The sequence below is a fragment of the Kogia breviceps genome, chromosome 10, assembly GCF_026419965.1.
Source record: "Kogia breviceps isolate mKogBre1 chromosome 10, mKogBre1 haplotype 1, whole genome shotgun sequence".
NCBI lineage: Eukaryota > Metazoa > Chordata > Mammalia > Artiodactyla > Physeteridae > Kogia > Kogia breviceps.
The window spans coordinates 2,290,014-2,315,094 of NC_081319.1; the positions used below are offsets into that span (position 1 = coordinate 2,290,014).

General features: G+C 57.9%; 1 protein-coding gene across 2 annotated transcripts; it reads left to right on the plus strand.

The window, feature by feature from the left end:
- Positions 1–23,362, plus strand: RAB43 (RAB43, member RAS oncogene family). Of its 2 annotated transcripts, none has more exons than XM_059076718.2 (3): positions 1–304; positions 20,455–20,638; positions 22,988–23,362. In XM_059076718.2, exons 1-3 carry the CDS (start codon positions 107–109, stop codon positions 23,236–23,238), a joined length of 633 nt encoding a protein of 210 aa, XP_058932701.1. In that variant the 5' UTR covers positions 1–106; the 3' UTR covers positions 23,239–23,362. The 2 variants fall into 2 exon arrangements, with proteins under 2 accessions (XP_058932701.1, XP_058932702.1); XM_059076719.2 differs by having other exon boundaries at positions 15–304; positions 20,461–20,638.
- Positions 23,363–25,081: the final 1,719 nt, after the last annotated feature.

Here is a 25,081-nt window from a genome sequence, read left to right on the forward strand (position 1 = left end):
CCTTCCCCAGGTGTTGCGGCGCTTCCACGTCGCCAGGCGGCCCGCGGCTTGCGCGAGCCGAGGCCGCCCCAGCGTCCGGAGCGCCGGCCCTTGGGCTCCCGCGGCCATGGCGGGGCCGGGCCCGGGGGACCCGGACGAGCAGTACGATTTCCTGTTCAAGCTGGTGCTGGTGGGCGACGCGAGCGTGGGCAAGACGTGCGTGGTGCAGCGCTTCAAGACAGGCGTCTTCTCCGAGCGCCAGGGCAGCACCATCGGCGTGGACTTCACCATGAAGACGCTGGAGATCCAGGGCCAGCGGGTCAAGGTGGGAGGCCCGGCCCGGGGTCGCCGCGCAGCCGGGCGCCACGGCGCTGGGGGTCGGCCAGGGCCCTGGAGGGTCTCCCCGGAGGGGTCGGGGTCGGGGGCCGCGGCGAGCACCCGACTGGTCCGCGGGGCCTGGAGTCCCCTCTGGCCCCCTGTCCGAGCAGGCCTGGGCCTGGGCTTTGGGGCCGGCCTCTGGGCGCAGAGCGCGGGCCTCGGGGCGCTGGGGTGCGCGTGCTGGGGGGAGTGCGGAGGAGAGGCCCTGCCTTCCGAGCTACACCCCGGGGGACTTTGCTCCAGAATAGCGTCTCCGGTGCCCGGCGGCTGAGCGCCTCGGGTGCGAGCACGGGGGGCGCCTGGCCGGCCTACCCCTGCTCCACCGCGGTCGAAGGCCCCAGCTCGGCCCTCGGGTGGGGACCCCGGGCAGAAAGGGACACCCCGACGACTAGGAGGGACCAGGAAGTAGTTGCTTCTAGGACCGGAGGGCCAAAACTTTTTGTCAGAATTTCCGGCCTGGCCACGCCTCCCTGCAGTCTCTTTGTGGACCTGGTGGTGGAACTTTACTCGGCCGGGGCGGCCCGGGTCCCCTCCCCCAGCTGAAGCCCGATAGGAACTGAAAACTTCACGGGCCCCGGAAGGTGGGGGAGAGGACCGAGCTTTGGCAGTGGCTCCGCACTAAACCGGCAGGATGTGGCTGTCACAGAGTCCTGGCAGTGGTCTGATAACTAATATTTGTGATTAGTGAATCAGTTTCTTAACCTGGGTGTCAGCTTTCCCGAACGGAGTGAGAGACCATTGTTCTTGCTCGGGAACTTGACTGAACTGCGCCGGACGGAAATCCTTTCCCCTCTTTGGTGGTTTTGAGTTCCCACCGGCTCCGGGACGGCTCCTAAGAGCCCTCGGTGGGGCAGCACAGGGCCAGGGCATCTCCTGGTATCTCCGTGTTTTCAGGTGGAGCCGGGTGATTGAGTCCCGTGAGCCCCGATACTGTGGCGCCCGGCCTCCCTGGACTGCTGTGGGCCTGCTACCGGCTGGCTTTTGGCAGGATGCTTAGCTCTTTGTTTCTGCAAAATTGGGATATTTTCTCCCTCCTGCTCCAGCATGGAGAAGAAGTCAGCCAGAAGCCTTTCCATGCACACGGTACCCCTGGAGTTGATGTGACAGGGGAAGCAGAAACTCCCTGCCAGAAGGGTTGCTTTTTTCTTTCTTTTCTTTTTTCAACACTCTTTTGGGTTTCTGTGTGTTTTGGGCCTCCTTAGGATAGGAAAAAAGAACAAGGGGTGGCAGGCAGTTTTGAGTCATTATTCGGGACCACCCTTTGGAGCAGGTGGAGAGGGAAGGGCTGTGGGATGGGGTCCGCGGATGAGTCTGTGCCGTGAGACGCTGCCAGCAGCGTCTGGGGGAAGTGGCGAGTTGAAGGATAGGCGTAAACAAGCGGGCGGCCCGCTCCCGCTCCCCTCCCTTCCCCTCTCCTCTCCTCCCCTTCCCCCTCCCCTCCCCTCCCTCCTCCGCCTCCCCTCCCCTTCCTCCTCCTCCTCCCCTCCCCTCTCCTTCCCCCTCCCCTCCCCTCCCCTTCTCCGTCCCCTCCCCCTCCCTTCCCCCTCCCCTCCCTCCCCCCTCCCCCTCCCCTCCCCCTCCCCTCCCCCTCCCCTCCCCCTCCCTTCCCCCTCCCCTCCCCTTCCCCCTCCCTTCCCCTTCCCCCTCCCCTCCCCTTCCCCCTTCCCTCCTCTTTCCCCTCTCCCGGTGCTGACGGTGGTCAAGGAGGGGCTGGGTGTTCCTGTTTACCTGGGGAGATAACCTGTGTGGAGCCCTGGGTGCACTGTGTACCGAGCACAGGTTATGCAATGCAGGGCAGGCACTTCGAGGTTTCTTTTCCTGCTGGTCACCTTCAGATTGTTCTACTTGGGAGGCAGCCGGGTGGTTCTGGGATCAGGAGAGCAGTGTGGGCGTGGTAACCCCCCGAGAGTTAACAGCAGCCACCCCTCTCAAGAGTCTGATGTGTGCCAGCTGTTTTACAGATGTGTTCTTGTGATTAACCCCACCTCACACGGGGCAGGCTTCCGCAGGCACACAGCTGGGAAGTGACAGACGTGCAAGTTTTCTTCCAGCTTTTCGGACTCCAGGGCGTTGGGGTCTTTCCCTACCCCAGACTGCTTCTTCTGATTGCGTGGAGTGGGAAAGCCTCCGCAAGTATTTACTTCCTGATCTTGCAGCCAGAGAATCCTGAGGCCCAGGCCCCCAAGAGGCTGTGAATTGCAGTTGGGTGGGTGGGATGAGAGGAGAGCCTCCCCGGCCCCCAGGTGCTGGGCTCTTGGGACTCAGCGGGGACAGGTCATTTTTCCTCACCCATAAACTATCTCTGGGGTGTCTTCCAGCAATGTGATTTTTTTAAAAATCAAGTTTATTGGAATTCAGCTTACACACAGTAAATGTGCCTCGTTTCAGGTGTCGAGGTCTGTGAATCTTGACAAACGTATGCAATCCTGTCACCACCACCACATTCAGAGTATAGATTCCTTCCATCAACCCAGAAAGTTCTCCTGTGTCCCTTTGTGTCAGCGTCCTCCCTTCACCCCAGGCCCTGACAACCACTGATCTCTTTTCTGTCCCTATAGTTTCAACATTGTGGTTTTGAACTGGAACCTTTGAGGAGCCAGAGTTTATTGTTGTTGTTTCTGCAGAAAGCATGTCCACATCAGGGATTTAGTTTAAAACCTTCCCAGGCCTCTCTGGGGTCCAGGAAACATCCAGCAGGATCTCCAAGCCGCCTCTCCCGTGCTTGCTGGCTCTCGTTGGCTCTTGAGGAACCTCAGAGAGAGATCATCTAGCGCTTTCCCAGCTGCTCTATGCTTGGGGAGCTGTGGACTGAAGAGGGCAGGCTTAGAGACCGCAGGGTCAGAAGGGCCTTAACTAGCTTACTTTTATCCAGTTTTATATTGAGGTTCCGCTTGTCTTTGTCTGCTGCCAAAAAAAAAAAAAAAGTTGGAAACATCACAGATTGAATTAAATCCCTTCAATTCTATAGTCACTTCCTCTTGTCACCAGAATGACATCACAACACCTGACCTGGAGAGCTGGGCCCCTGTCTGCCTTGGCCGCTTCATCTCCCTGCCTCTGCCCCCCACTCAGTCCCCAGCCTCACTGGCCCTTTCTGTCCTTCCAACATGGCTGCCTCAGGCCCTTTGCATGTGCTGCCCTGCCTGCCACGTTCCACCCCCAGATCCTCATGTAACCGCTGCTTCCTCATTTGGCTGCCCCTGCACAGGCCACCTCTTCAGAGGGGCCTTCCCTGACCTCCCAGGCCCTCCGTCCCATTGCAGGGTAGGTTCATAGCATTTACCAGGACTTGACATTCCCTTGTTTGTGGGTCTCTCCCGTACAGTGTCTGCCTCTTGAAAGTGGACACCGCCTTGTGTACCTGTGAATCCCCGCACCTACAATAGTGTCAGACACAACGGTGCTCACTACCTGTGTGTTCCTTGATTTTTATTTATAGGGAGGAAGCTGAGGCCACAATAAAGGAAGTGACCGACACGCCCAAGGCCCCACCCAAGTCAGTGGCAAAACCAGGCTTTGAACCCAGGCTCTCCCTGGCTGCTAGTTCCAGCGCCTGTTTTTACACTTGACCACCCTTCTGAGTCCCTCTCAGTTCCTAACGGTGCCCCCGAGATTCTGCTCGTTATTGACTCTAGTGAAAAGACAGCTGTGGTCACTGCACTTGGAGAGAAGCGTATGGACTTGGGCATTTTCTAGGTTTTCAGGAATGAGGGTAGAAACCCCCAAGGAGTTTCAGGGTGTTGTCAGCTAACAGAGCATCAGGCAGCCCCGGGCAGCTCCCGCGGCAGCCCTGCTGGTGGGAAGGCTTTGGCCTTGGCGCGCCCCCCGGGCGGCCCTGTGTGAGTTCACTGGGCTCTAGATGTGCAGGCCGAAGCTGGGGGCAACTCTGGGGGCTGCTGGCCTCTCAGCGGTGATGTCTCTGCAGGAGAACCCTGGACTAGGTGTCCGAAGGTCTGTGCAGCCCCATCCTAGCGCTGGCCAGTTCCTTGTCCCTTTTTGGAGCCCCGGGCTTCCTCCTTTGTGAAACGGAAGCAGTGATCTTTGCTCTGCCTACTTCTCGGGATTGTTGGACGGCTATGGACACGCTCAAAATAGTTAAAAGTTCCCCTTGTATGTTTTTGGATAATTCATCCACATGGTTCAGAATTTCAAAATTTCAAAGACATAAAAGGGCGTACCGTTAAAAAAACAACAACAACAAAAAAAAACCCTCCTTTCCATTTCTGACGCCCTGTAAGAAAAGGCAGACAACAGCTACCCATCTCTTGTCTATCTTAAAAGCGCTATTGTGAATAAAACCAAGGAATTAGAAACATAAGGGATTATTTGATTGTTGCTGTTGTTAGCATTTTCCTCCCTAGGGATTATTATTAGGATTATTTCTTAGCCTGCCCCTCCCCACCTCACCATCCCCCAGGAAATCTCAGCCGCCTCTAAATCCTGAACACATCCAGGGCTGCTCACCCACCCTTATCTGGGACGACACAAAGGCCTGTTATGTAAACTGGTCTGTGCACCTCACAGGGGACGCGCGCACACGGGTCGGCCGTGGACAGCTGCGCCCCTTTATTCGGCCTTCTGTCGGAGTCACTGTCCCCATGCTGGGAAGGCAGCCAGGGTCCTCCGGCACAGAGCTCAGTCTCTGCCCTGGGGCCCAGGCCCCACGCTGTGGGACCTTGCGCTCCATCGCTGTCCTGGTCCGAAAGCGCTTCTCTTTAAGGTTTGCATCCTCGGCCTTTCCATCTGGGGGTCTGGCCTTGCTCGTGTGCTTTTCCTATTTGGATAAAATTGGTTTGACCCTTCCGATTTTGATCAGAGATAGCAAAAGGATCTCTAGATAAGAGATAAGTTCTGGGTCACGCTGGTTGTCTGAAGAAATCTGTTCTTGATGCTGGTGACAGCCATCCTCATGGCAAAACGAACCTGCCTCCCGAGGTTTCTGACGGCCCCGAGGCAGCACGTGCTCTGTGGCAAGACGGTGGAAAGGGGGCCCGTGGTATAGAGCCTCGGGCCCCAGGTCACGATCTCGGCTTTGCCGCCTGGGGTACGTGGCATCACCGCTCCTGATCTGTTTACCTGTCAACCCCGAGCTTAAGGACCTGACGCACAGCAGAGCATCAGCGGGTGGGAGCTGACACGGGCGTGGGTCCCGCGAGAGAGATGGCGGCCTGGGGCTCAGGAGGCTCAGCTTCTCAGCCTGGCCGCCCCGCTGCCCTTGTGCACTGATCTGCTTCCCCAGCGATGAAATGAAGGCAGAATCCCCGTGTCCGTGCCATGGAGGGCCCTCTGCGTATGAAAAGGCGAGCCCACTGGGGTCACAGGGTGGGGCGGCATCTCCCAGACCGGGCCTCCTCACAGCCCAGGGCCTCCACCAGCCTCCTTTCTTTGTTTCCATCCCTTTGGTGTTTCGGCCTGTTTGCGTTTTTCCTTCCTTCCATTGGCGTTGTGTGGCCCTTGCAGAGAGGCTTCGGGCGTAAGGGATCGTAAAGCTTAGTAGTAAGGGGGCGGCCCTCCCTGCCTGAGTCCCCCATCTCCCTAGTTTTCACCACTGTTCTTGTGCTCTGTTCTGCCTGGTCCTTGCAGCTGCCCCGTGAGACCCCATTTCACAGACGGGGAGATGAAGGCCATGCGCGGCAGGTCTGAACCGGAACCTTGCCTGCCAGCTCCTCGTGTGGCGCCTTTTCCTCATTGCTGTGCGCGCCCTCGACCACTGCCAGCCGCCACACGCACGTGTGTGAGCTCATGCGCGCACGCACTCGCGCACACACACGTGCACGAGCACACGCACGGAAAGGTTTGGGACCAATGTGAAATCGGGGCCGTCGTGTATCACTTGCAGTTTATATTTTCTTACATTTTGATTAGCGGTGTCACATCAGCATGCTAATGCCATCTGCTTGCTAAACAAATCCTTCTTAATTCAGATTAATTGGCAGAAGTGGTGCTTATGGCCACTGTGAACAAAAGGAGGCGCCTGCCTTCTAGAATGGCCTACGTAATGCTGTTTTTTTTTTTTTTTTTTAATATAAATGTATTTATTTATTTTTGGCTGCGTTGGGTCTCCGTTGCTGCGCGCGGGCTTTTCTCTAGTGGCGGCGAGCGGGGGCTACTCTTCGTTGCGGTGCGTGGGCTTCTCATCGCGGTGGCTTCTCTTGTTGTGGAGCACGGGCTCCAGGCGCGTGAGCTTCAGTAGTTGTGGCTCGCGGGCTCTGGAGTACAGGCTCAGTAGTTGTGGCACACGGGCTTAGTTGCTCCGCGGCACGTGGGATCTTCCCGGAACAGGGCTCGAACCCGTGTCTCCTGCATTGGCAGGCGGACTCTTAACCACCGCGCCACCAGGGAAGCCCCGTAATGCTGTTTTATTGAACATACATCCAGTGCTGGTAGGTAGAGGCGTCTGCAGCCTGCTCTGGGGATGTCGTGAGTCAGGGCTGTTAGTCACCAGCAGCGCCCTTCTCCGCGGGTTACATACGCGTCCCCTCCCTCTTACCTGCCCTGCTTGGCCTTGCAGGCCTCCCTCTCCTACCCCAGGAAGGGGTCCGAGTAGCCCTAGACCAGGTATGTGACTTCCCACACAGGTTGTTTAAAAGGCAACAACAGCCTGGAGCTTAGATGTGTCGCTAGGACCTGTCCCTCTCAAAGTGGTCTCCTTGGGAAATTGCTTAAGTATTTCTGGATGTTGGATCACAGGGTGGGTTTGATGACTCAGAAGGGTCAGAGGCCACCGGAGCAGAGCCTGCCACGCTGTCAGGAGGCCTTTGGTCCCAGATGAGGTCTGACTGTGAAAGCAGAGTCCAGGCTCGCGTTAGGCCGGGCCTGGCCCGAGGGCGGTCGCCATGTGTGGGCGACAAGGTTCCTCCTGATCCCGGAGGCCTGCAGAGGTGGCCTCCACCTCGCAGCGGACAATCGGCGGGTCATTTCCCTTCCGCCTGTCAGTTTCCTCGGGCGCCATGTGAGGAGGCTGGACCACGGTCACTGAGGGATTCCATCTTCCTTGAGGCAAGTTCCTTGCAGTTTCAAGCGAGGTAGTCCCCACCTCTGCCTTTTTTTATGTCTGAGAAGTGTTAAAAATCAGATTTTTTTAAAATTAAAAATATTCTGTTTATATTTTTCAGTGAAACACCTTGATTTTTTTGGTTTAACTTGTTTTTTACTCTCGGGTTTTAAGTCTGTAGTGGGGACACGAACAGTGCATGATTTCATCATGAAAAAATGGATCACAGGATAAACTTCAGTTTGCCAGCTATGAATTGTCAGTATCTGCCATGTTTACATTACAGATGAAATAACATGGGAAAAATCAACCTTAATATTGAAATCACAAGGTAAATACCTCAGTGTAAACTCCAGCGCTGCGGTTTGCATCGGGTTATTTTCCCCAGAATAAGCCCTTGACCAGTATTGGCTGAATGAAGGAGCGAGTGAGGGACGGGGGTGGGGGGGGTGGGGAGAGGCAGAGGGGCTTGTCTGCGCCGGAGGTGGGTCCGGAACCTCGGCTTGCAGAGTGGGGTCCGTGCGAGAGCCGGGGGGATGGAAGGCGGCCCCTGTGTGCTAGGATGCCTGGGGCAGTTTGCTCCGTGTGTGTGTACGTGTGTATGTACATCAACACGTCATTGTTTTGCTGTACGTAAGTCAGCCTTACCTGACCGTCCTGTCCAAAGTAATACGCCACCAAGTTCCTTTTAAAAAAAATCTGTATTGAGATATAATTCATATACTGTGAATTCCCCCATTTAAAGTGTGCAATTCAGTGTTTTTTCCTGTTGTTTTGAATACTCACCAGGGTCAGCTTTAGGATATGTTCGTCACCCAGACAGGAACCCGGTAGCGATCAGCAGCCATGCCTGTTCCACTCTCCCGCAGCCCATGTCTGCGGAGCTGCTCCTTCTGGACACACGTGTACACGGAGCCACATACGGTCGCGGGGTCCTCGGGGTCATGTTTCTGAGATCTGAGTTGCTTTTCATCCCTTCCTCGCCCTGCTGCGTTTTTCTTCCTAGCGCTCCACCCGCCCCCGCCAGCCACGCTCCCCGTGTCGTTCCCGTGCGTCTGCACCTGACACTGTGCCTTCCCCGTGTGTCCCGGCAGGTGAGTGAAGCACTCTCTCCAGGGGACGGGATGCTCCCCTTCATCCCCTCTGAGCTCAGTAGGTGTAGTCAGCCTGAGAAGTCCCGTGTTCCTGAAGCTCTATGGGATTTGCTTGTATGGCTTCGATTCATTTCTTCTTGTCACTCTCCCTGTTCTCCTCTGGAGGTTGCGCGCGCAGGGTGGGAGCTGGGCGTGGGGTCTGGACTCTGCAGTGACAGCGTGTTCTGCTGTGCTGGGTTCTGGCCACCCATGCCCCACCTTCCAGAATCCCTGATTTACTTTTCAGCTGCCTCTGTTCCGATGTTCATTTCATCTTTTAGTTTCTGTATTCTGACGGTTAACATTTCTCATTTCCCAGATCTCCAGCTGGTACTTTTTCCTATCAGTAATATTTTCATTCTCAGGATATGATGAATACTTCTGTTTTCCCCAATTTTTCACTATGAAAAAGTTAAAAAATGTAGAAAATTTGGAAGAATGACATAGCGAGCCCCATTATATGCTCTACATAGATTTAACGATTGCTCATGTTTTGCTGAATTTGCCTTATCTTTTTGTATGTGTAATGTAAGTTTTTTTATTTGAAAGTCAGTTGCAGATAGCATGATACTTCACCCCTGGATAGCTGGACATACAGCTTTTAAGAATAAGCACAGTGTGTTATCGTACCTAAGCAAATCATTGTTTCTATAAGCATCTACTTGGTCCATTTTTAAGTTTCCCCAACTTCCTCCAAAATGTCTTTTATAGGGTCTTCCCCCTTGAGCTGGAGTCCATTGTGGGTTTAGTCCAGAACGATGCCTCACTTCTGTTTTGATGACTGATGTGTTTTAAGACTCGGTGTCTGGGTTTGTCTCCCGTTTCCCTCGTGGAGTCTTTTCCCTTGTTCCACCATCCTTTGTATTTTCTGTAAACTGGAGGTTGAGTTTAGAGCTTCAGAGACGCTCACGTGGAAGGGTTTTGGCGAGAATGGCTCACGGGTAGTGTTTGCATCCACACCTGCCCCACGGCAGGCGGGACGTGACGAAGGTCCCCCGCTGGAGGTGAGGCCAAGTTTAGTCTCCACTAACATTTATTGTTAAAGATTCCTTTTGGCTCCCTTTTCCTTTGTTTCTTGGGTTATAATTTAAGAGCCAGGGCCTTGAGCTGGCCTCTTCTGTCCGGAGCAACAGACAAGTTAAGTGAGAGGAAAAGATAAAAACACCCGCAACTTAGAAGGTGCGCTGTCGAGCTTAACCGTGGTTGTTGGCTGGAAGTTTCCATGTGACCCCCAGGACAGAAGCTGCACGTCAGTGGGTTCAGGCTTTGTTCTGTGAGTACCTCCTCTCTCCCAGGTGCTGTTCTGAGTACCTACAGAAGGAAGACACGTGAGATGTGTCCCTGTGCCTCGGAGCTCATGTCTGGCTTGGGGGACAGATGTGCAAAGCACCTAAGTAGCATGAGTGCCGTCCACACTGCTGTTGCAGGGACTGAACTGCCAAACCAGGAACCGAACCACGCGGCCTTACAAGCACACGCGTGTTTACTGTGGCCCTAGCAGGACCAGATATTTGCAATTCGGACTGTTCCCGCTCGGGTGCCGTGCTGTCCCGGGGCCGCTTGCCCGGTGCCCAGGACACAGACGATGCACAGTCCTCTTCCCGGGCTTGGAGCTGGGCGTTGAGGGAGGACAGTTCCCAGTGAGGAAAGACAGGGGCTGTGCTCCAGGGCCGTGGTCATGGGCAGCCCTGGAAGCAGGAGAGGGCCTGGTGTTCATCCGACCAGGGGAAGCGGGGCCCCGCGGGGCATGGGAGCCACCTTCCGGTCATGCTGGAAGGCGTGCGCCGGGCCAAGGAGCAGATGGGTTGGCTTTGTCTGATGCTGGGTGGCGGCCCAGCCGCAAGTCCTGGTCCAGGTGCTGCGGCCCCTGCTCTTGACCTCCCTGGGGGGCACGGACTGCTGCCGGGCGTCCTGCCTGGGTTTCGTCCCCACGTACCCCCTTGTGCCTGAAGGGGCTACAAGCAGGTAGGAGGCCGCCGGTGGGTGCCCCTGTGGTCGCCAGCACAGGGCCACCAGCTCCCCAGGCCCTCCTTGCTGCACTGGGAGCTCAGGCTGCCTGCATTCCCCATGGGTGGAGGCTGGGCCCTTCTTCCCGCCAGGACTTAAGGCCAGGCTGACTGACTCCTGCAGGAGGGGGGGGGTTTCGTGAAAAAAGCACAGGACATGTTCTGTGGAGGAGCCGTGCACACAACGAGGGGCACAGGTTTCGGAGTCAGACTGAGCTCTCCTTTCCTGTGCCCTGGGACCCGTCTCGTCAAAGGCTCTAAGATGCACCCGCAGGGCTGCCTGAGGATGCAATGTACCGAGACAGGGAGCTCCGGCAGAGTCAGCCTGGCCAGGGCCCCACGGCACGTCTGTCACCTGCATCACCCGCGTTCCCACGGCTGTTCCCGAGATGCCGCAGGTGAAACGCAGATGCCAGGCAGCCACCAGATCACCCTTGGTCCCCCGGCTGGCGGAGCAGGGCAGGGAGCCAGGGGTCCCACCTCTCTCCTTCCAGTGGCGGTGGCTCTATAGGGAGAGCTGCGTGGTGACCAGGGACACAGAAAGTTGCCTCTGACGCTGGGATCCGGAGCAGTCGTGTTTCGGGGGCGGGAGGGACCCGGGCCCAGGAATCCGTCCGCAGCCCGTGTCAGCCGCTGGGAGGCGCGTCTGTGTCGGGTCCGCGCGGCCCCCCGGCCGGTGCTGCTGCCCCGGTTCTCCTCACCTGGCCTCCGTCCCCTCCTGCCTGTCTCGCCCGCTAACACGTTGGACGTCTTGCCGGGTCTTACCGTGGCTCCTGGCAGCGCACCTGCCTCTCGGCCGAGGCTTCTTTTCAAGCCCGGGGCTGAGCTCTTCCCCGAAGACTGAGGCTGAAGTGGCAGCGGCTGGCCAGGGAGCAGCTCGCAGACCACCGCCTGGTTCAGACTCCCCGCCTTCCGAGACACGACGAACAGCAGCACGGAGGCTCGTATTTGGGTCTCTCCAACCAGTTTTGGGAGTTTTGTCTTGAGAACTCGTTTTTCCAAGGTCCCTTTCTGCTATGAAGAAGCAAGGAACTTCCCACTGCTGGCCTCATCCTGTGGGAGAAAGGCTGTTCGGATAAAATCCTCTTCTGTTTCCATCGGGAGGGGTGGTGCTGGACAAAGGTTCTGGGACCTGAATCGCCAACGGTGGAGTTGATTTTACTTATTAGGTTTATTTAACCTACTAAGCAGAATTGACTTCCCACCGGGGCACATGGGAACCCTCCCTGGAGAGCAGCCCTTGCCCCGCCAGCCTCATCTCGCTCCCAGCGGCCTGACCGCAGGACCTGCCCTCAGAGGGCTTCCTTCCTGGTCAGGCACCTGCTCTGCGCCAGGTTGCAAAGGAATGAGATGGGGTCTGTCCCCACCAGAGCCCGTTTTTCGTTTTTTAATTTTTAGCTGCGTTGGGTCTTCGTTGCTGCACGCGGGGCTTTCTCTAGTTGCGCTGAGCGGGGGCTACTCTTCGTTGCGGTGCGCGGGCTTCTCATTGCGGTGGCTTCTCTTTTTGCGGAGCACAGGCTCTAGGCACGCGGGCTTCAGTAGTTGTGGTGCGTGGGCTTCAGTAGTTGTGGCGTGGGCTTCAGTAGTTGTGGTGCCTGGGCTTCAGTAGTTGTGGCGTGGGCTTCAGTAGTTGTGGCATATGGGCTCTAGAGCGCAGGCTCAGTATTTGCGGCTCACAGGCTTAGTCGCTCCACGGTATGTGGGACCTTCCCGGACCAGGGATTGAACCCGTGTCCCCTGCATTGGCAGGTGGGTTCTTAACCACTGCGCCACCAGGGAAGTCCCCAGAGCCCGTTCTTGGTGGCGAGAGGTAGAGTTACAAACCAGGAGCCCCGCACATACAGCCCTGGGCCAGTTTCCACCGTGAACCATTTCATTTGGCTTGCGCAGTGGTGATTTGCTGGTTTGTTTTTTGTTGAATTTGCTTTAGGCAGGATATCCTTTTCTGTCACCTTGCTGCATTTTATGTTCCCTGCCTGGCCTCCAGAGGCACGCAAGTTTGGGACAGTTGCCACCCTCTGTGGTGTATGCTGTCACAGAGGCAAGAGTAAAGAGCTGTGGACCACGAAGAAAAAGCTGAGTCCGCTTGGTGTGGGGCCCAGGCCTGTGCGTCGGGGAAGCGCCACTGACCGGGTGACCTTGAACTGGGGCCCTGACGGTTAGGTAGGAGTTCACCAAAAGGTCAAGAGGAATGCAGTCTGTCCTAGAAAAGGAGACAATGACAAAATGATAACACCCTTCATGGGTGTGGGGACCCCGAGGGACAGTGTGAACTGGGAGTTGTTAGGTGTGGAGCTTAGAAGGGAAAATAGCCTCGTCCCTCACCTTGATGCTGTACTTCCCCTTGAAACCCCCACCCCACGTGTTTGCAACTCACCTGACTGACCCCTGCGAAGCTGGAGCGGGGCAGCTCCCCTCTGCCGGGCATCTGTGCTCTGGGAGCCCTTTTCCATCCTGGCCGGGCCTCAGTCCTACCCTCTGTGCCCCAGAGATGCTTCCGGACTTCCCTCTGGGTGACGTCAGCAGCCCAGAGCATTTTCCCCAGAGTCAACTGTCAGACGAGAGAGCCTGGCCGGGGAGGTCGGAGAAACTGGCGATGTGCCCGGTGGGAGGTGGGTGGCAGGTGGGCGTCGGGGAGGGGGCTCGGGCGTGATCTGTGAACAAGGCCCCCGTCGCTCTGTCCGGTGAGTGCAGGTGGAGAACTTCCAGGTGGGGACGGAGGTGGGCGGGGGGGGGGGTGGCTTCAACGCGGCAGGCAGGTGCTCATCCAGACGATGGGCCGTGTATTCATGGAGCGCCTTCGACCTGCCAGGTACTGTGCTGGCTGGTGGGCCTATGCAGAGAGCCAGCCAGGCGCAGCCCCTGCCCTCAAGGGTCCCACGTGAGGGAGGGACGGTGAACGTGTGAGAAGCGTGCGTGCGCGCCCGTGTCCAGCCAGGCGGTGGCGAGAGGCTGAGGAGGGGCCGTGGGGTGCGGGGCTGGGATGGCGAGCGTCTGGGACAAGAGCGTTTCAGGCAGGCGCCCTGGTGCGGCCTCCCGGGAGCTGGGCACACGGGGTGGGCGGCGGCAGAAAGTCGGGTCCCGTGGGGCCTGCGGGCGATACGGAGGGCTCGGGGACGCGCTTGAGGGTGGAGGCTGGAGAGCGCAGGGGCTGCAGGATCTCAGCTGGGCTCTGGCGGCTCCACAGTGGCTGCTGCGCGGGGCGTGGACCGGCCGCTGGGCCGGTGGAGGCCGTCCGCAGGGAGCCTGGTGCCGGCTTGGTGGTGATGCGTGTGAAGGGGCGGGAGCCGCAGAGCAGAGGGGCCTCCACAGCCATGATTTCCTGGGTGCCGGGCCCCTGCCGAGGTCTGTGGCGGGGAGGGAGCAGGCAGGCAGATGGGCTTGGACCCCGCACTGTGTCGAGATGCCTTCCTCGGCCAATCACTGCACCTCCGGAGCCGGCTTTCCCCTCTGTGACGTGGGGCTCACGGTCTCTGCCCACAGCCCCGTGGGACCCCGAGCGAGGCCGGCACCCCCCGCGGGTCCCCGCACTACCCTGCATGCACAGGTCCCCACTGCGTCCACGCGGAGCTCCTGTTCTGGTTTCTAATTTCTTTTTTTTTTTTTTTTAACTTTTTGTCTGAGTAGTTGTGGCCCACGGGCCTAGTTGCTCCGCGGCACGTGGGATCTTCCCGGACCGGGGATCGAACCCGCGTCCCCCGCATCGGCAGGCGGACTCCCAACCACTGCGCCACCAGGGAGGCCCCTGCTCTGGTTTCTAAGGCAGAGCCCGGCCCGTGCTGCCCAGGACGATGCTGCTCTGCTCGCCTGGTGCCTGGGTCTCCGGTAGCTCAGGGGGCTGATCAGCCTCACTGACCTTCTCACCAGCCTCCCGGGGCCCTGCCTGCTGGAGGAGCTGTGCTTGGCTGCCCGGAAAGCGGGGCCGCTCCCAGCCTGGCTTCTCCCAGCTCTTGGAACACAGGGGGCATTCGGGCCAAGCCATAGGGCCGCCCCTGTAGGACCGTCCTCCACCCAGCAGCCGGCAGCTTTACAGACATACGTCGGGGCACGTCCCGGCTCTGCCTGGGCTCCCCGAGCATAGCCGTAGGCAAGAGCGTGCGCAGAGCTCACCTGTTTCTAGAACAGAGAAGGGAGGAGAGGCTGTGCACGCTGCATTCTCATGCTGGTCCCTCTGTGGGCAAGTGGGGCTTGATCGGGCCCGGCACCCCTGCCCTGCACTGGCTGAGTGTCGATCCAAAGGCTGGCGGGTCCCCCTCGTCTGGGTCCCGAGTCCCGCGTGCTTGGTGGTTTCCAGCGGGCCTCCCGGGCTAGGATCAGGGAGGCTCGAAGGCTGTTTCTGTGCGAGGCTGGTTGCTGCGGCGGTGGCTGGAGCACAGGGTGCTGCTGAGACATGTGAAGCGGAATGAGAGGCGTGTCTGATACGCGTCCTCTGCTTCGGACGATCTGCCGCCGCCTCCCACCACAGTGAAGTAACGCCCACCCACCCTCAGGCTCTGGCTCCGGCACCGCCTCGCCTTCCGGGGTGCTGCTTTGCTGCCATCTGGCTACACTGCCCTTGCTGTGTTTCCAACGTGGCAGGCTCTGTCCTGCCTCCGGGCCTTTGTCCCCCGCGCCTGAACACTGCCCCCCACATCTGGCAGGAGCCTCAGCCCAGGCGCCACCTTCTGTGACCACCCTCGGAGGTTCCATCCGGGGGAGCCCTCCCGTTACCTTTGCTTTCTTCCGGGCTCTCGTCCCCCCTCTCTGCAAGTATGCCGCTTGCCTTTACTGGAAAGGGAGCTCTGTTCCTGTTTCACCCTCTGCAACGTTGCTGGTCCCTCCGACAGGGGCTGGGACCTGGCTGGCGCTCAGTTCATACTGAATGAACAAATGTGTGGTCATGGACAGCCCGGCGCGCCTTTCTTTGAGCACTTTGCGTGTTCTGCTTTGCATTCGAGCTCCTTGGCGTGTATTAAAAACGCCAGCCCAAATGATGCCAGCTCAGTGATACCGTTAAGTGGACGCGTTTCTCCAGCCGCTTCTCTGCGCTCGGCTCTGGGCACGCGGAGTCGGTCATTCACCCTTACGGCACCTTTTTGGACAGATGAAAGCTGAATTAGGTTTTAGCCTGCAGCCACCAAGGCGGGAAGTGGCGGGGCTGGTTCGGGACCTCAGGCTGCCGGCCGAGCACTGACCCTGCTCTTGCCCTTTCCCTGGCTCTGATGGGGGAAGTGGGGTGAGCGCATTACCAGTCACGGGAAGGACCTACTTTCCAAAAATGTTTCCTCCGTTCCCGCCCAGATTCCACGAGCTGGTTGACCCAGATACCGTAATCTGTAGCTATTGTGTTGGGTTTTTAACTTATTTTTAATTGTTATCGGTTACACTTGCGTATGATGGTTCAGCAAGGCTTGTTACAAAACGGTGTCCTGATACACGCGCTGCCCCCAACCTCTAAGGGATTCCCAACCTCTAGGGGCAATCCCTTCCGGCTCTTCTCTGTTTCTCCTTCTCTCTCTCTCTCTTTTTTTTTTATATGGTACGCGGGCCTCTCACCGCTGTGGCCTCTCCCGTCGCGGAGCACAGGCTCAAGACGCCAGGCGCAGCGGCCACGGCTCACGGGCCCAGCCGCTCCGGACGCGCAGGCGCAGCGGCCACGGCTCACGGGCCCAGCTGCTCCGCGGCACGCGGGATCCTCCCGGACCGGGGCACGAACCCGCGTCCCCTGCATCGGCCGGCGGACTCTCAACCGCTGCGCCACCAGGGAAGCCCTCTCCTTCTCTTGCCTGTGTTGCTACCTCTCTTTCCCCAGGTACACGCATCATCTATTGACTTCCTGCTTTGGAAGATGAGGGTTGAACTCTCAGCACTACCCTAGCCCCTATCACGCGCACACGCATACACACACACACACGCACACGCACACGCACACACACACTCACACTCTTTGCATCCTCCCAGTAGAGGTGTGTGGTAATGTTGATTAGATCAGCATTAAGTTCCTTTCAGTTCTATTTGCAAAACATAGCCCCAGTTTGATCACTTCTCCCTAACTTCACTGGTACGACTGTGCTCTTTTACCTGGATTATGGCCACAACCGTCTAACTGGGCTCCCTGTTCCTGTCCTTCCTCTTTTTTTGGCTGCACAGCTTGCGAGATCCTAGCTCCCCGACCAGGGATTGAACCCGCACCCTCAGCAGTGAACCCATGGAATCCTAACTAGTGGATCACCAGGGAATTCCCTGTCCTTGCTCTCTTTTGATCTGTTCTCCATACAGTAGTCAGAGTGATCCTGTTTAAAAGTAAATTTGATTGGCTTCAAACTCCCTGGCTTCCCCTTCACTCACAGTGAAGGGCAAAGTTCTTGCTCTGGTCTCCAGGGCACTGCATGATCTGGCTCAATTCCTTGGTCATCCCTCGTTTCTCTCTCCCTTTTCACTCTGTTTCCAACACACTGATCTTCGTACACCAGTCATGTCTCTGCCTCAGGGCCTTTGCACTTGCTCTCTCTCTCTCCCTGGAATGCTTGTCTCGCAGGCATCTGCACAGCTAGCCAACTTTCTTCAGATCTTTACCAAACTGTTATCTCAATGAGGCCTTCCTATCTAAAACATCATTCCTCACCATACTTGATAACTTCTTCCCCTGCTTGTTTTTTCCATCTTATCACTATCTAGCATACTGATTATTGTATTACTTATTTTATTTTTTTTTGCGGTACGCGGGCCTCTCACTGCTGTGGCCTCTCCCAACGCGCAGGCTCGGCGGCCACGGCTCACGGGCCCAGCTGCTCCGCGGCACGTGGGATCCTCCCGGACCGGGGCACGAACCTGCGTCCCCTGCATCGGCAGGTGGACTCTCAACCACTGCGCCACCGGGGAAGCCCCTAGAGTGATATTTTGCTTCAGTTCTTTGAACATATTTTCCTTTAATTCTCTGATCATATTTAAAATAACTGCTTTAAAGTCTTTGTCTACTAAATCCAATATTTGGGCCATTTTGGCATCATTGTCTATTGACTGCTTTTCTCTCTTGGGGTCAAATTGTCTTTTTTTTTTTTTTGCATGTTTAGCAGTTTTTTAATTGTATACTGGAAATACCAGTTGATACTGGTTAGTTACTCTGGATCGTGTTTGAAGGGCACTGATTCGTGTCCTAGCAGTCAGTTCAGTGACTGGCTGATCCCCTTGAACCTGTGTCGCTTGTCTTCATGTTCTGTCAGGGCAGCGAGAAGCAGGTCTGACAGTGTTTCTCTAGCCTCTCACCTTGACAGAACGCGGCCTCCCAACCTGAGAGCTTGGCTTAGGGTTTCTTGGGCAGGTGTCGGGACGCCGGCCTGTTGCCGTGGTCCTCACTCATAGGGCACAGCCTTCCCGATGTCTCCGCTCAGTATCTGGGTCCTTCTCAAGGCGCTAAGGAGGCCTCTTCCCCGTGGCTGGGTTGGAATATCCCCCAGCACTGCTCAGCCTCCACCTCTGGTGTGTTCTCACCCCCGGAGGAGCCGCTCTCTGCTTAGAACCGGGGAGCCTCACCCTGTGCGCGGAGCCCGCGGGCTAGGACCCGCCAGGGACTCCCCGGACATCACGCCTCATCACAGTCACACCAGCTGCTCCAGCCTCCAGGCTCCAGGCCCTGCTTGGAGTCTAGCCCCCTGTCCTGTGGTCGGGAAACCGTCTCCAGTCGAGTGCTGGCAATCGTGGGGCGCCTTCCGTGAGTTTTGCTTCTTTCCAGGATTAGGGTCTCGTGCTGTGTTCTTTGCATCCTGCAAACAGTAGCCTCCCGTGTTTTTCTCAGTCTCCCGGTTGTTTAAGGAGGGAGGTCTCGACGGCCACTAAATACCCTGCCAGAACTGGAGGCTCCCGACCGGCCCGCATCCTGGCGTGCGGCTTGGCTGCTGTCTTGGGATCTCCCTACCACCCTGGGGGTTTCGCTTCGCCTCTCTTTTGAGTTGGATTCTCTTTCTGGATCCCCCCGTTTTCTTCGTGTTGGTTGATTTCAGCAGCTTCCTTAGAAAGGGTGGCAGAAAGGTAAATTTTGTGAGGCCCCTGTGTCTGAAAATGCCTCTGTTAAACCATCACACTTGACTCATAGTGATTAGGTAGAGAATTCTAGGCTGGAAATTATTTTCCCTTGTAATTTTAGGCATCATTTCAGTGAATGGCGAATGCGATATGGATCTTTTCTGTGAAGGCTTCAAACCCGTTTTTCCTTTCTCTCTTTTTTTTTTTCCCTGCAACTTTTTAGGGTCCTTTCTTCTCCCTCACTGTTCTGGAGTTCTCACGGCCAAGTGTCTTGTGTGGGTCTGTTTTCCTCCATCGTGTACTTAATGGGCCTTTTCAATCAGTTCTGGGGAATTTTCTTGAAGCATTTCTTGGATTTTACTCTTCTTTTTTCCCCAAACTCTTACTATCCTGATGGTGGACCTTCTAGGCTGGTTCCACAGTTCCTTTTCTCTCTTTTCCATCTCTTTGCATTTTTTCCCCCTACTTGGAAATTCTTCAAGTTTATCTTCCAATGCTTATGTTGCATTTTTCTTTTATGTTATATTTTTAATTTTCAAGAGCTCGCTTTTCCTTTCCGAATGTTCCCTCTACTGAAAATAAGAGTGTTCTTTTATCATTTCATGGACCTTTTCTTATCTCTGAAAACACTGTTGATTATTTTGGAGATAGTTTTGAGAAACTCTGCCTAGTTTCTCTTTCCGCCAAGTTGCCTTTTCCCGTGTCCGCTTGGCCTCTGTGTTCGATGCTCCCCTCTGGCGTGGAGGGGAGTCCTAGGTCGTCTGGATCCCGGGCTGCTGTGGTGCCGAGGTCCCGCCTTTCATGTCACCAATGCGTGAGCTGTGCCCCGGCGCCTGCTTCCTGGAGCCTCTCACCCCGCGGAGCAAATGGGACGCCTCAGGCCGGGGGTTTGGTTTGGCGGGTCGTGGCTCAGGGCGCGTCAACCCGCGGACCCCTCTTGTGAGGCCCAGGAAGAGGCGGTCGCCGCCACAGTGCCGGGGCCAGAAGCCCCGCCCGCAGGAAGTGTCTGAGGCCTCTGGGTCTGTCCCCACCCCGGACGCCCCTTGAGAACGGGATAGAGAGGCACCCGGAGTGCTTGTGCCCGCGGAGGAGGGTGGACGGCCTGCGGCTCAGGATGTCATCTTCAGGGCCCCCGAGGACGCGTGGTCTGTGGAGCAGAGAAGGCGGGCCCAGAGCCGCCGAGAGCCCTGCACCGGCCCATCCTGCTGCCGTCCGCGGCGCAGCCTCGTGGCCCGGGCGCAGTGACCGTCCAGGTGGGCGCCTGGCCCCGCCTCCGCCGCCCTGCGTGCTGCAGCTGCTGGAAGCCAGGGATGCACCCCCCACATCCCCCACCCCGCCGGGGCCCGTCCAGGCAGGCCCGGCAGCGGCCCTGGTGGGTACTGGTGAAGCGAGGCCCTGGGCTGGAGGAGGGCGGGGACCGGGGTTAGGGCTAGCGGGCTGCGGCAGCTGATGGCAGAGGCTGCCTGAGAGGAGCCTCCCCGGGCCGCCCCTGCCCAGCGCGAGCATCTTCCCCAGCGCCGCGGAGGCAGCACAGAGAGAGCCCGAGTGCTGGCGGCCTCCCGACGGCGGGGGCAGCGGGCACTCACGGCCCAGAGGGGCGGGCACTGGACACGGCGCCAGCAGCGAGCCTGGTGTCCAGGGCAGAGAGGATTCGGGGTCCAGTGTGCTTCCCGCCACGGTGCACAACCCACCCCCTTGTCCTGGGACTCTGGAGGTGGAAACGGGGCTGCCCGCCTCCGCTTTGCTCCCCCCGTCCTGCTCAGGCCGCTGAGTTGCCTTCCAGGGGCTCAGAAGGCCTCTCCGCTCTGTCCACCTTCTGGCCCGTCCTACGTGGTGCCTGCCGAGGTGCGGCCGGTGGCCCCGCCCCCGGAAGCAGCGCTTTGGGGGTGGGTCTGGGGGCTCGGCCTCCCCGTGCCCTGCGCTCGGCTGCACCCCCGGGTTCACGGGACCCCTGTTCCTTTAGCTGCAGATCTGGGACACGGCTGGCCAGGAGCGCTTCCGCACCATCACCCAGAGCTACTACCGCAGCGCCAACGGGGCCATCCTGGCATACGACATCACCAAGAGGAGCTCCTTCCTGTCGGTGCCTCACTGGATCGAGGACGTGAGGAAGTACGCGGGCTCCAACATCGTGCAGCTTCTCATCGGTGAGCGGGGGCCCCTGCGGTCCACCCGTCTGTCTGTCTCAGTCTCTCCTTTTTAAACAAAGGGCAAACAGAGCACAGAGAGGGCTGAGCTTGCCCAGGTAGGAGCGGAGCCAGGACCGTGATCTAGAAAATTCGGGGACTTCCCTGTTGGTCCGACGGTTAAGGCTCTGAGCTTCCGCTGCGGGGGCCACGGGTTCGATCCCTGGTCAGGGAACTAAGATCCCACACGCCACGAGGCGCAGCCAAGAGGAAAGAAAATCCGGACCCCGCTAATCGCTTGTAAAGTTACAGTCAGAGTGGAAATGAGACGACGCAGGCCAGGAAGCGGTCGCCACGCGGCTGCCACGCGGTCCACGCTAGTTCAGTCTTCATCGTGTGTGTTCTCATAACCCTGCCTGCTCCCCACGTGTCAGGGACGGGGCCGAGGGTCAGAAGGGTGAAGTCATTTATCCCGGTCCACGTAGCCTGTGAGCGTGTAAACGTGGCCGACCGTAATTCAGTGACCTGCTGTCGGCCACCCTGCGGGGGGTGCTTCTCAGGTGCCCACACCCCCCCTGAGTCACTCTGAAGTCTCGGCCCCGCTCACGGGGCGTCTGATCCGGGAGCACTGGGCCGGGCCCATGAAGGTGCATTTCTAACACGTTCCCAGGAGACTCAGCGCTCCCACTTTGGGAACCGACGCTGCAGGGGGTGCTGTGACCTCCATTTTACCTTCTCCTCCTGCATAAACTTCTCGGGCCTGGATTCAAGAAGCTTTGGGCCGTTGTGTGTGGTCCCTGGGGTCCTCGCCCCCCAACAGTCAGGCTGATTCCTCTAAGGTGAGCGAGTACAGATGGGTCTGGACTGGACTCCCCGGGCAGGACGGGAGTTCTCCCCCCCCGGCCTGGTGCTCCCCTTTCATCCAGGACTTTTTTTTTTTTTTTTTAGTTTTTTTTTTTTTTTTGGCCTCTCCACTCAGCTTGCAGGATCTCAGTTCCCTGACCAGGGATCGAACTGGGGCCCGCTGCAGTGGAGGCGCAAAGTCCTAACCACTGGACCGCCACGGAATCCCCAATTCAGGACTTTAAAAATAAAACATTCTGTCATAGAGCACTCTATACAAGGACGTACAAGGAATCGCATAACAAAACCCAGATTCAGCAGAGCCGCCAAGTCCTGTCCACGCTCCTTTCAGCCCTCAGCCCCTCCCCCGACCTCATATTATTTTGAGGCAAATCCCAACACCAAATGATTTCATTTGCAAACGTTCCAGCATGAATCTATAACAGATACAAACACTTAAAAGTATATAGTAACAGCACACTTTTCACATTTAAAACATACTGACATCTCCTTATACAATCAACTTAGCTGATCTGTGGTCAGATTTATAATTGCTGATAAATATCACATGTGCTTTTCTTTGCAGTTTGTTGAAATCAGGATCCAAATAAGTTCCAAACATTGAAATTGGTTGCTGCATTGTTTAAGGTTACCAAAGAAATTTTAGATATTTTCTTTCTTTTTTTTTTTGGCCATTCCGCATGGCTTGCGGGTTCTTAGGGATTGAACCTGGGCCCCCACAGTGAAAGCAACAAGCCATAGCCACTAGACCACCAGGGAAGTCCCTAGATCTTCATAGATGCTTATCTCTCTTTTTTGCCGCTATCATCACATTATAAACGTCAATCACTTAGAGACTTAAAAAAAAATTCTTGTAGAAATTGGACCAAGGAGCAATTGACCAGATTATTTAAAACAATGAAACATCTCACACCTCATGGGAGAAGCAAAGGTGTGCTCTCAGGGGCAGCTGTAGTCTGTGCCCTCATTATCAGAAAAGTAAAATAATCAAAACCCGCAATCCTACGGAGAATTAAAAAGTTCCAAAGGAAAATAGGAGAGCATAAATCGTCAGAAAAATGACAAAATTTTAGCCAAAAAAAAATAGCAAGGCCAGATTTCTGTAACTTCAGCATTGGCGGAGCGCCCGCTAGGTGCTAGCTCACGTCCACTGTGTCATTTAATCCCTGCTCTGCGGAAGGTGGCGTCGTAGATGGGGAGGCTGCGACTCTGAGATGGAGTGAGCCGCCCCAGCGGCACACAGCAGGTGGCAGGAAGCTGGCGTCTCCGCCCAGGTCGTCTTCCAGTTCTAAGCACCCCGTTCTTTTCACCAAACCTCCCCGCTTCTATTTCTTAGGAAAAAAGCCATAAAATGCACAAGCCCCTGGCAAAGATAAGGAAGAGATGAGATGAGGGACTGCAGGGTGGGATAAGAGCATTAAAGATAGACCCTCCGGCGGGCTGCCTTTAGCTGTAGCCGCGCCCACGCGGGGCCCCGGGCCTCACCACTGCCCCGCCTCCCCGCAGGGAACAAGTCGGACCTCAGGGAGCTGAGGGAGGTGCCGCTGGCGGAGGCGCAGAGCCTGGCGGAGCACCACGACATCCTGTGCGCCATCGAGACGTCAGCCAAGGACTCGAGCAACGTGGAGGAGGCCTTCGTGAGGGTGGCCACGGAGCTGGTCATGCGGCACGGGGGCCCTCTGCTCAGCGAGAAGGGCACTGACCACATCCAGCTGGACAGCAAGGACGTCGGAGAGAGCTGGGGCTGCGGGTGCTGACCGGGGCGCAGGGCAGGCAGGCGGGCAGGCAGGGCTGCCCCACCTCCTCCCGCCCTCTGGCCTGCTCGCCCAGCCCTCCAGAGCTGGCCTCCAGGGTGCCAGCCAGATAAAGGCCTGGAATTACCCCGCCTGTGGCCTGGATGCTTGACGGGAGCACTGCCCTCCAGGAAGGAAGAAGCAAGATTCCTCCCGCGGGAGGCCCTGTTGGCACAGGGTAGGGTGTGGGGCCCTTCCTGCCAGCCGGCCGCCGTCCCCGCCACGCGTGGCACGTCCCAGGACTGGCCCGAGCCCGGCGGTGTGGACCTTGGCCCAGGGGCTGGGAGCGGGCCTCCCGGGCCACACGCTGCCTGGTTGGGACCCTTTCACACTCGAGGCCGCAGCAGGGCTTTGCTTTCCAGGGATGTGGCCGGAGTTCCGGGTCCACCCAGGGCATTCCAGGGCCTCCTGTGCAGGAGCAACGGCCCAGCAGACTCAGTCCTGAGCTCCGTCCCGGGGGGTCCCTGCCTCCCTCCTTCCTTCACGGCCGGCTCTCAGCTCACGGGCGCCCGGGGCCGGCTCCTGCCTCAGCGGAGCCTCCCTCTCCCATTTCCACGGAGCTTCTCGTTTTCGCCCGGATGGCGCTGGGTCACGACCCACAGCGCTCGTCTGCCGGCTTGCGGCCCAAAGTTTTGCCACTCGGGTGGCACAAGCAGCGAATCCTTTAGCTCCGGCTCTGAGAAGCGGGGGGTAGTGGGAATGAGATAGGAGTGTGGACATTTAAGGGAAGAGTGAACGCTCGCACCCCTGAGCCCAGCCTGTCCCGCCCCGCTGGCAGAGATCCTTCCTGCCACGTCCAGAGTGCCAGCTTCTCCGCCCGCTCCCAGTACAGCTTAGGGAGTTCCCCGCACAGAAAAGGCGAGGCCCCGGCAGGCCTGGGGCTGGGCCCACGCACTCTCATGGCCTCTGCGTACGCTGGGCACTGAGGTGAGACAGCAGGGGACCAGGATCTCTGGGGCCCTTGGAAGCAGCACCGCTCTCTGAGTGCAGCTCAGAGGAGCGCAGGAACTGGACTGGGGGAGCAGGTGGTCTTCCCAAGCGAATCCCAGTCCCTCCCATCAGCCCAGGTCAGCCCTGAAGGCACCCCCCACTCCCAGTGTGGGGCCCCAGGAAATCAGCTGCTCTCAGAGCCATGGGCGAGGCCACATTAGGGAGACACAGCCCAGGGCCCCTGAGAGCCCAGAGGTGCTGCACAGCTGCAGTGGGGCTCCCTGCCTTCCATCCCAGCGCCTGGTCTGCGTCGCACCCTCCCAGGCAGGCCTGGACGCAGAGCAGGAAGTCGGACCCTGCCGGGCAGCCCTTGCAGCCGCGGAGGCTGAGCCTGGTCCTGGAGGGGAAGGATGCTGGCCCGGATGGGCCAGGAGCTGCTGAGCAGGGGGCAGCCCGCTGTCGGCCGAGTGGGGTGGGGCCCAGCCCCTCCACCTGCACAGTACAAAGTGGCTGCACCGAGGGGTTCCCCAGAGAGGGACCCCCTTCAGGCCAATGGCAGACGTCCTCCAGCCCCATGACCTCTCTGCAGGGGGCTAATGTTAGGGCAGAGCTGGGCGTTCAGTCCAGGCCCAGCTGGGAGAGAAGTCTCACAAAGACCGCCTTGCACAGACCTGCTGCTCTGGGGGGTGGGGTGCATATGCAAGGAGCAGCGGCTGGGACTGCACCCCAGTTCCAGCGAGCACAGGTACTGACCCCGGGCCCAGGGCTGCCTCACAGGGCTTAGGGAAGGAGGGAGGCCCCCAGCTCACCTCCTCCAGAAGGAGCCCTGCCGGGCTGCCGGGAGCATCCAGCAGCCCACATCCAGGAACATCCAGGG